Source organism: Orbicella faveolata, unplaced genomic scaffold, assembly GCF_042242905.1.
Source record: "Orbicella faveolata isolate gen_17 unplaced genomic scaffold, um_ofav_v1 contig_12, whole genome shotgun sequence".
NCBI lineage: Eukaryota > Metazoa > Cnidaria > Anthozoa > Scleractinia > Merulinidae > Orbicella > Orbicella faveolata.
In genome coordinates this window covers 16148118-16159196 of record NW_028301539.1, presented here as the reverse complement: position 1 = coordinate 16159196, position 11079 = coordinate 16148118, and the positions used below count along the sequence as shown (strand labels likewise).

General features: G+C 40.7%; 1 protein-coding gene across 2 annotated transcripts; it reads right to left on the bottom strand.

Annotated features, from left to right (window-relative positions):
• Positions 1-28: 28 nt before the first annotated feature.
• On the bottom strand, positions 29-8827 carry LOC110045274 (uncharacterized). 2 transcript variants are annotated; one of them, XM_020750870.2, is made up of 5 exons: positions 7292-8827; positions 3311-3512; positions 2119-2547; positions 835-1752; positions 29-431 (listed from the first exon to the last, which is right to left on the bottom strand). In XM_020750870.2, the coding sequence occupies exons 1-5, from the start codon at positions 8024-8026 to the stop codon at positions 304-306; spliced, it is 2412 nt and encodes an 803-aa protein (XP_020606529.2). In that variant the 5' UTR covers positions 8027-8827; the 3' UTR covers positions 29-303. The 2 variants fall into 2 exon arrangements, with proteins under 2 accessions (XP_020606529.2, XP_020606528.2); XM_020750869.2 differs by having other exon boundaries at positions 1963-2547; positions 7292-8822.
• Between the last annotated feature and the right edge of the window lie 2252 nt (positions 8828-11079).

Genomic DNA, 11079 nt, shown 5'->3' with positions numbered 1-11079 from the left:
GGTCTAAACAGAATTAGGGTTCTAAGCATTCGAAAGCAAACTTATTTTTATTGATCTTCTTTTCATTATGCAAAGAAATTCATCACTAAATTACCTTCCATGTTAAATATCTGTCGTTTGGGGCATATGTTCTCTTCCTGCTATAATCAGCAAAATTAAAATTACAATTATTCTGACAAATAATCATACTATTTTTTCATCTCTTTCTTTTGGTTACACTCCTATTAAAATATCATCTCGGCATTAAAGTTCATGGGAAAAAAGCTATTTTTTTTCTTCTCTCCCAATGTTTAATATTTAATTTTAGCAGAAAACTTCTCGTTCTAGTTCTTTCTGACTCAGCACGCTCAATTGTCTGCAAATCTTGATTGGTGACCGCGACGTCACCTGGTTACTAGAGGCTCTTCTTTGGTAACTGTTATGCACATTTTCTGAAATGAAAAAGGAAGTGGAATAACACAAAACAAATTCTTCGAAGTTAACCGCTAAATAGCAAATTGATTTGTCGATGGACTGTTGTTTTAAGCTGTTGTCTATTCAAAGGTGACCAAGTAAGCGGAACGTTACCAAGTTAACTGATTTTCCTTCTAGTAAATAGCTCTCTATGGGCCGTTATACCCAGTTCATAACTGGCAATTTTCGGCATTTATGAACATCATAAAATGCATGTTTCTTTTAGGACTTGAAGCCCTTCTGATGGATTCCTACCAGAGCTGGACACAGACTCTACCGTGGGTAAGACAATGTAACATCGAGTAAGCCGATACTGAGCGGTGTTAAGAGGGTCCGCTTACAACTGGCTCGCCTGGATATGTTTTTCTTGAAGTTTCTTACCTTTAAAGGGCTCACTGTGTGGTCCGGAGTTGCAGTGCGGTGATCTGCATGGTGAAGTCAGAAAAACTGTCTCCTGCAAAGTGCGAGTTAGATCAGGCTCTGAAGAATACCAGTTACTCGTTGCGTTTAACTGTCCCCCCTTGAGAGCAGATGAATGTCTTTGAAACGACGGCAAGTCAGGACCCCCATACCCTGTGCTGTCCGATTTAAAGCGAGTATTGTTGAGCATGGATTCAAAGCTCTTGGCTCTGCCAAGGTTTGGCGAGAAATTTGATGGCAGGACTTCGCCAGATTTGTACCTCGGGGTGTCAAGCAAACCTTCCACTGCATGCGAGCGTTGTGTGGTTACTGGACGAATTAAGGGCTGCCGTTCAAGTGAATCATGTCTTTCCTGCCTTGTATTGTCGGATTCATTTACCAAACGGTCATTTGCGAAAGACCGAGATCGCGCTTTTTGATTTTCTAGTAACATTTCCCGAGTTCTTTCAGTGAACGAACCACTCCTCAAAGAAAATGGTGAAAAACCACAAGGCTGACTGTTCTTCAATACTGGCGATTTCACCGTGGTTGTCTTTATGACAGAATTTGTACCAACAGGAAAATGAGTAATCTGAACTGATTCAAAAGATGATTCTCTTGGTGAGATCAAATGCAATTCACTTAGTTCCCTCAAAGGTTTCTCTTTTTCACTATTATCGCCAATTATACCTTTTGGTAAATAGCTTGCTGTTGCTCGTTCGTCTTTTACCATCAGCTGACTGACGGTATTTTCTAACGGTGCTTTCTCTCTATGGGTTATTTTCTCTTCCGTTCTATGGCCTTCTCTCAGAGGGGCTTTGCTGCTTGATGTGAGAAGGGAGTCGCTATTTCCTGTTGGTCTCCCAGCTGAAGACCGCTCAAGCGAAGACTGATCAATACCTAAGAAAAAAGAAACATGCGCAGTTTGGTATTGTGCAGAGTCTATTGTATATTCATTATATTGACAGGTTTTCATGTCTCACTTATTATTCACTGAACAAAGAAAGCAAATGTTTAGGTATCCAAGTCGGTTGTTTCAAGTTGTGTAATCGCGTGGGGCGTGTCTCACGTTTCCTGCACCGTTTGGCGAAGGATGTCATGCATGGTTACCTGAAATACCGTACTTTCTTCCCTGATTTCCATTTGAACTGACTGCAGTCATTCTGTTGTCCTTGCCCTCAGGTGGGGCCTGCACAGAAGTAAACTGGTTTCCACTCGAAGTATTTTCAGTATCATTATTCACATCTTGAGTCGTTAGAAGATCACCTTTCGTAATGTTGGGTAGGAATGGAATGGGATGCTGGTCTGGAACAGTTGTATCGTCAGGCGTTCTCGTCAATGGTTCCGCGGCGTTTTCCTCACTAAGGGACATTTCTGCTATGTTTTGCGCGTCAAATTCATCTTTAAAAGAGATACGCTTTCTAGAGAGCCTTGGCCGTGTTTGACATCTCCCACCTCCACTTGTACTACCTCCGTCAAGGTCAAAAGCATCGTTAAATACCCCATCCTGATGATATCTCAGGCTTCCAGTACAGTCATTGCTATCGGGAACAATGCCAGAATCTTGATAACTGTTGAATGATGGATTGTTCCTGATCTTGCTTCTCATAGTATCAGTTTTGTTCGGTTCGTTTTGATCTCGTTCATAGCTGTTTCGTGAACCTGTGGACAACTTCCGGGAACGTGTCCAGGGATCTGAACGTCAAACATACCAACGTAGAATTAGTAAATATCCAAATTATCTCTTCAAAAACAAATTCCATACTTCACTGAAAAGAAGAAGAAAAAACACCCACACAACAACAACAACAACAACAACAACATCAGCAACAATAAAATAAAACACAATACAGAGGATGAAACAAAACATACATGGCGTATACAAACTGCGTTAAAAGAAGGAGAACATTCAGTAATCTGGCAGGATCTTTGTCTCCAAACTCTAAAAGACAGATGACATTCTCTCCTTTGGAATGAACGCCATGAACTTCGGTCAAGGAAAGCTCAACTGCAACTCTCTATAATATCTTTAAGCATTTTAAAGTTCCCTGATACGGTTCTGTTGGGCATGCAATCTTTCTAGAACTGAGAAGTTTTATTTATCGGCGTATCGTTTGGTCGAGCCATGGTTCGCATTTTAGCCAATCGCAGTCGAGCCAAAATACCTATGGCTCGACCAAACGCGCCTGATATGCCGCCGAAGTGGACCAGAAATAAAGGTAGGATTAGGTATTTACCGTACCCAAATTCGTCCAAGTGACTATGATATCGTACCATTTCAGGTCAGTGACTTGATATCGCAGAAAATCAGAACGTAGATGACGGCTGCTGATTCGCCTATTGTATTTGGGTGTGGTAGGTACAAAGTGAAACAAAATCTAATAAGATTCCGAACAAGATGATCAATTCGCGGTACCGTCTATTGTTTTCTGGTCAAGAAACAGACAAATTAACTTACTTTCGGCTTTGTAAGAGGAGCATAATCCACAGCAGTGAAGACATTTACAAAGGATGAACATGTAACCCTTTCTGTATGGCTTGCACATTGCTGCACCAATTATTGGGTTTAACAGAGAGTTAATAACAGCTAGTCGCATGGACCAGAAATGTGCCGCAGCTGGGATTACGAACCAGCCGCTCACGTGTTGAAGAACAACGATCTGGAAAAAAAAACAAATTATGTTTAATATTTTTCCAACAAGTGTAAATAGAACCTTGGCAAGTGCGTGAAAAATAGAGCGATCTCGCTTAGGTTATTGTTTACCTTTTTCCTCGTTAACATTCGACTTTGTGCAGAGAAGGCATCACGCTGGATATGAGTTCACTCCAAACATCCAGAGATCAAGAACTTGTGAAACTTGATAATTGGTGAGATTTGTGGCTTTTTGGGTGTAAAATTCACGGAGAAATTAGCCTGTTCCAGGCTCTCAGTGGTTGGGGACGAGCGAAAACAAGAGGGCGAGCGAGAGAAAAAACGAGGGAGGACTAAGGCAAGGAACGCCCAAGTCTCCCTCGTTTTTTCTCTCGCTCGCCCTCTTTTCTTCGCTTGTCCCCCAACCACTGAGAGCCTGGAACAGGCTAAGGAGAAATTTGCTTTCAAAAACGGCAAAATTTCTGGGTGGCAAAACCGCTTATGGGCTCGTACATTCTTTTTGAAATTTCAAATTCTTAAACCCGCGTCGCTCAGAAATTATTCAATTCATCGGGTTCAGATTGCATGGGACAGTTAATTGTGCTATGCTCTTTCAATATTCAGGACTAGAATTTTTGTAGCTTGATCAGAGACTGAATCGCTTTAATAGTAATGAAGCAAATATTGTAAACAAAGATTCCGCTATATTATATGTGAGTACATTTTAGGCTCCAAAAAGACTACTTTACACCAAGATAAGATAATCATAATTTCATGTTTACAACTATTATCTAACTAAGGCCGACTAAACCCATTTCTTTCCTTTTCTTTTCTAAACCTATTTCTTAGTTAGAAAGGCTTTTGTCTTTCTTTCTGTTTCTCATAGTCGTGGGATACGAGATAGAGTAAGGTTAATTACTTCCTCTGTCCAAGTTTTTGTGGTATTTGTTTCTAGCGTTCTGTGTGCTCTACTGTGTTAGGTCTGAGCGTGAAAAGGCCTGATGTCACGACAATGAGGGCCTGTATCACGAGAACGCGGAAGTACGAGTTTGATTGACACAAGAAGCCCCTTTGGAGGGATTTTAAGCAACTGAACAACTCAGTACCAGACATCATACGAAATAATTGTGATTTCCTCGTGAGGCTTTATGATAATCACTTCTCTTTGGGAACTTCATGCCCCGCCTTTAAACCTTTACATGTGACAAGCGGCGCGGCTTCGTATACTTTTCTGTGGAGACGAAAAATGTCCCTATGATCCTCAACAAAAATACCAAATATGCCTTGAAAACCCTCCACCAATAGCAAATGGTTTCTTGAATACCATAACTACAACTTTTGCAGTTCCCACATGATCGATGAGATAAAATTTCTAACTTTGAAAATTGGACCAGCTAGTCCGAACAACAAATCGCCGCACACGCGCAGAAGAGTGTAACAGACCCCTTAAGGCCAATCAGATGTTTTCCACCATTGTAACCTTGCGTTTGTTTGGGCTAACGTGATTTTACTTGACCTTAAAAAAATAACTTATTGTGGATTATTTTGCGGTTTATGTGAATTTCACCAAAACAACGAAAGGATTGGTATATTCCACACGGCATGCGGATCGCAGCGAGCTACACTACCGATCGCAGCGAGCTTATTACTGCCACTTAAATTTTCCTGTTCGGCCGGCTTTTCATCTTTGCATTTTTTTTCTTTTTTTATCAGCGGGTTTGCAATTATTTATCTTCCTTTTCCTAATTTTTGAATTGAGTGCGGTAAATAAGGTCAACCAAAGTATGTCACTTATTTGCCATGCTTTATGTAACAACAAACATGAATTGTCTAGATCAGAGCTTTACTGGGCAAGCTGATATTGCTTGCCTGTTACTAGCCGGGCATAAGTCTGAAACAAAATCCTGATCTGTGGAAGAAAAAGAGAACTGTTGCCCTGCAGAAAGACTAAGACGGTTTCTGTTCATACCTTGGCTGTTTATACCAAGATTATGGAGCTGGTTAAACCGTGACCGTTAAAGGGCAGATTTTATCTTGTTGGGTAGTTCACTGATTGCCTTTAGATTTCACTTTTTGAATCGAATCAAGCAAGGAAACAACAATTTAATAGAAATTAAGGCTAGTAACTTCAGTTAGGGGTTGGGGGTGGTACTTTTCCATCAACATATATAGCGAAGAGACTCAACAAAGATAATTAATGCAAGAACAAATTTTAGTCTCCAAGCTAGTGTCAGTTTTTGTCTTTCGATGTTCCAGATTCAATGCAAATGCCGCCTCGTTTCTTTTCATACATGAGCAAAGTTCGTTCTCTTAAACAGCTTATTGTTTTAACAAGGTAACGACCAAAGTAAAAACCTTGTACTAGAACAACCGAGACTCGATATTTCTTTCACACCCTTCCTTTGTGGTCCGTCACCACAAAACCATTAATTGCATATCTTTGTTCTCAACGTGCAAGATATTAATTTGAACCGGGGGGGGGGGGAAGAAACTGTGCATCTCTTAGCACAACACGGAAGCCTAATTGTTTTGTTTAAAAATAACGAAAGCATTTCACAGATGTTCGCTATCGTGTGTTGAAAGCTTCACGCAACCCTCTGAACAAAGTCCAATTTTTTTCGTGCTGGATCGATTAGCCAATTTCTAAAAATACCGACTTGTTCAATCAAAGCCAGTGGATGTATTAAGGCAATACAGTACGAACCAATAAGAAATGCTTGATTAAGAATGGAAGACAATAAATGTTTGTTTGGCAAACGTGAGACAAATAAACCCTAGTCGTTTCCCACGAAATGAACGTTTTACACAAAATATTCATCAAAAGATTTATGATAATTTTTAAACTGTCAAATAATCGGTTGTTTTAATCGTCTTGATAGCGAGATAAATTGACGATCAGTCCAGACGAGGAAATAAATATCAATATGCAAAGCGTCATTTTCAGCTGTTCAGCTGTAACGTGCTGTGCGCCACAGATCATCTATTCACGCATGAAAACAGTTTTCAGACTGAAGTACGTGTACATCAAAAACATGAAAAACATGAAAAGAAAGGGTTCAAAACTTTCCCCTCAAAGATAGCTTAGAGTTACCTCAAACGATAAAATACAGATAAATTCATGAGTTAGGAAACCAACGGAGACAATTTATGCGTTTGCATGAATAGAACTGACCACTGCACGTATTTAAAAGTTTTTAAGGTGACCGGTAGGCGATATGCGATGAAAGGACTGGTGTCGTTCGCCGCAAGCTACAGCTTCTAGCCTGCGAACAGACCCCCGGAGAGTACGGGAAAAAAATTCGGCGAGCGCGAAACAGAAGACAGCTTCATGTACTTCTTAATCCAGGAATTAATTCAAAACAATCAGTAGTATTAAATAAGCGGCTGCATCTGCAATAGCTTAAACTTTCGGATTTTAGGCATACAAAACTGCAAAGCACAGAGAACTATGATTCACATTTTCCTGTTTGTCGAATAACGCTGAAGAAACTTCGAAGGATAGAGACGGGTATAATCCTAAAATGGCTAAGTCAGCAAGTTATTCATGATCACTAAGTACAAGATACCTTGTTGAAAATGAAACAGCAGGAATAGAACGAAAACAGGGATCATTGGACTAGTTAGTTACTTTTTCGAGGACAGACGCATGGACTACGTAATTCACATATCTACCAGCATTTTACTGTAGAAATAACGCGACAGCCGAAGAAAAAAATTATCAAAATATTGAGGTTGTTTAAGTGAAAAAACATATTGACCAAGTGAATTACTTAGGAAGGTTTTAACCACAACGGTAAATTAACTTACCAGGAAGAGAAGCCACGAAATACAAAATGCAATCATCATAACAATCATAAGACGAGCAAACATATGGTTCATGGATTGTCTTTTCCGATCAGCGCCATCAACGTCGCGTGAAGATGCGGACATTCGACGCTGGCGACGAATAAGCCCTTTGATGCTTAACATGGCGCGAGTGTAACAAAATATCACAACCACAAGCATAGATATCCCCAGAACCAGAACAAAAACGCTGTAACCCAGAGACGCAGGAACCGTGGAATCAAAGTCAAAATGGCAAAAGCTTCCGTTATAATACGACCTCATTCTGCCGACTCCTACTAAGGGTAAGATGGAATGGACCCCACTGAATACAAACACTGCAATGATAGCGTAAATTAGTCGTTTCTTCGTGAGGTTATGCTTGTACTCAAAAGGCCAGCATATCGCCACATATCTGTCGATTGCCATTATCGTCATAACAAGCATGATCGAGCTGTTTACAGTGAAAGCCGTCCAGCCGAATATAATACACTTAGGGGAGCCTTCAGTCATAGCTATACCGCCAAGGTAAGCCACCAAAGACATGTTCAAAGGAATAAACGCCTTTATGAGATCTGCAACGGCTAGAGTAAGTATCAGAATGTCTGGGTTGTATTTCTTTTTGAAGCGTTGAATAACTATTATAGCCAAAGTGTTCAGGATAATTATGAAAATCTCGAGGAACAACAGAGTGTAACCTTCCGACTTGCGAACGACCATTTTGAGTTCGTTGCGTTCGTTGACTCCGCCAATTGCCCTGATCGATCCAATTCAACTTCAGCGACCGGCAGTAGTTGTCCTTGTAGTATAAACACAGTATTTGTGTAATGTGGCGTCTTGATATCACCTCAAATCCCTTGAATGCGCTAGGCGTGCACCACCGGAAGTTTCTCTGTCTATTCTTAAGACGGTGATTCTGTGCTCCCGCAATATGAACCGAGATTCCACGTTGAGGGTCTCTAGGGCAGGCCTAGAATCCCGCCTTCAATGTAACGCAAGCTTTCAGCTGGTCTTTTTAATGACCATTACTAAATGACGCTTAAACTCGTTCTTAGCGGATACAAACGTCACAGCATGGAAAGAGATCTGTGGCAACGAAATAACGCCAAGAGGATATCGCTTGCATTTACGATCTGAACAGTTGGTATGTTCTCTGCTTGTCGTCATTTGTGTGTCACTGGACAGTTGTAAATTGCTTTGATCTCCAAAAGTGCTAATCCCGCTCGAAACCCTGGCTATTCGAGCTTGGTCGCACAGGACGCTAACTAAACCTATTCACATTGAATGTCTCAGCCCAAATATTGACTTTGGATCGTAAAACTTTTGAATATTGGTTGGTGCTTGACAAAAACCTGTCAGATTTCTGGAAGGTATTTGTACAGGAACAAACAAAGCTCCGAGGTCTTGACACTGATTGTTATTTCATAATTTAACACCATGTCCTACTTGTTTTGACCGACGGCGCGACTTTTTAGGCACTCTGAATGTATTGATTAGATCACTTTATTTAGGCAAAATTTATATTCTAATTTCTTGTCCATCTTCAGTTTGAACTGTTCGCCCTTGCGTCTTCCCGTAGCGAACAGCCAAATAAACTGTACTCAAGAAATGACAGTCTACAGGCGTTGTCGGAATTCAAAGTGATGAAAGATAACTAAGCATAAAAACATTGCAATCATACTTGCATTGTTTTTCGACAAAGCTCGACAAGAGTTACAAATACTACTTAGGGCTTGGTTCTTTTTATTCGTGAAAGCCGTTCAGAACATTGCTCAACCCTGGTAAAGGAAGTCGAAATTCCCGAAGCTTTAAACTTATTCCCGAAGTCTAGTGTGATCATCTTTGTGAAAACCATTTCTTCCACTGCCCGGGGGGCGGGGGAGTAAGTACTCCGAGAAAACTTTGGTGGGGGTGTGCGACCCGCTTCTCAAAAACCTTACCCTATTTATGACCAAAATCTTCGATTTTCAATACCCTATTTATGACCTGACCCTAAATCAATACCCTGTTTCAGACCTGCCTCATATAGGCTTTGGTAGATTGTGCTAGCATAATCTTTAGCATAATTTAGAAAAACGAGCATAATTTAAAGCTTTTATTTCAGTTTAGCACTGCTAGCATAATCCGAGCTTTTATGCCTTGAAAACAAAAAAAAAACCCATCATAGTTGTAGAATAATTCAGTTTGTACTTTACTTCTGTATTGTTATTGGAAAATATCGAGGTCTGGAAGACTCTAGCTAGGTCACCCCGTACATATCTGAGAGGCTGAGACTCTCCTCAGGCCACCACGCTTATGGCTCGGCGGCTCGGCCCCTCAGGCCTTAGATCAAAGATGGCGTCGTCCTCGAGTACATCCACTGATTCAATGATTCACAAGAGCATGCTCTCGTGGACTATTTACAGGCTTGTGTAATGCTTCAGTACAATAACCGATAACAGAGAGATTAACAACATGCATAGTTGTCTTTATACTAAACTGAGGGCTTTGCCTGGATGGCGTCTAAAACAAGTATATACAAGTAACTTTCTGACCCGGATTCAGAACCCAGAAATGGTTGATTTGGATATCATTTGGCTTTTCGAGGTGCGCACATGCGTATTTGCCATGCTGAAGACTGTAAGACTGGAAGGTGGACTGTCTGAATGTTCATTAAAGTCAAAATTGATAGAGTTAAGCTACTGGCGATCTTTATTTTCCTTAAAATCCAAGTAGCATAACTTCGGTGACAGAGAGCATAATTTTCAGAAAGTAGCATAATTTTGGCATAATTTCTAAAAAATATGAGCACTGCTAAAAGCATAATAAGCTTTTTTTTCGAGCACAATCTACCAAAGCCTAGCCTCATACTTAGTTTCTTGGTTCGATGTTAGCGATAATGATGAAAAACAGGATGAAAAAAGTAGCTTCTTCTTCAAAAAAAATATATGCCCAATTCAAGACTAGAGTGCAAAAAATATTAAAGATCAAAATGGCTAAAACCCGGAGCCCATTTGGACTCCTGCTAAAACTGATACCCTTTGGGGTCGCACATACCTACATAGGCCATAGAAAGGAGTACCCTCCCCCCAGGTCCACTGGCGGCTATACAAAATATTAGTATATGGCTAGCTCCGTGAACGGGCAAGATGAATCAAATCCTGCGCTGTGATTGGCTACCCGAGAGCTATCTTACCCGCTCGGGACTGCCCACTGCGTCCCGCAAGAAAAATTTCCCCGAAAGCCATGTAATAAATCCTTTATTGACTAAGCTTGTTCCGTCAAGATGGCTTGATATTGGCCTCGCTCTTTTTTTTTTTTTTTGCGAGTTTATGGACTCCGTCTCGGTTCATAAACACGCAAGAAATGAACTTGGCCAATATCCAGCAATCTTGACCTCACACTTGGTCAATAACCCATATATCTTCTTCTTCTTGTTTTGTTCATTTTTCGTCGAGCCTCTTAGCTCTTCCAGGCGTTCAGTTCGCCGTTTTTCGCGCTGCGCCCCAAGTAACTGGACGCCTGGAAGGGGCTTTTTTTTCCCTCTGGCGAAATAGCGTCTTGTTCTTCGCAGGATTTTGGCATGAAACCTGCTTAGAATTTATAATCCCCCTTGATACATGCAGCTGTTAAATTTGATTATTTTTGAAGCACTTCCAATGGACACGACTCTCCTGAAACGGGACCCTTAATAAGCTTAGAATTTCTAAAATGGATTTCCATCTTTTTTTTTTCTCTCTGCAATCGTTTCACTATAATTTTTCAAATGAGAATCTTCGATTGCATGGTTCGTG

What these genes read in the sequence shown, in the direction of transcription:
- LOC110045274 (XM_020750869.2), bottom strand. Translation starts at nt 8,026, where the DNA reads ATGGTCGTTCGCAAGTCGGAAGGTTACACTCTGTTGTTCCTCGAGATT. An exon ending in CTCCTCTTACAAAGCCGAAA is followed by an intron (nt 2,548 to 3,310) that starts GTAAGTTAATTT and finishes TTTGACGTTCAG; the next exon opens with ATCCCTGGACACGTTCCCGG. An exon ending in AAGAAAGTACGGTATTTCAG is followed by an intron (nt 1,753 to 1,962) that starts GTAACCATGCAT and finishes CTTTTTTCTTAG; the next exon opens with GTATTGATCAGTCTTCGCTT.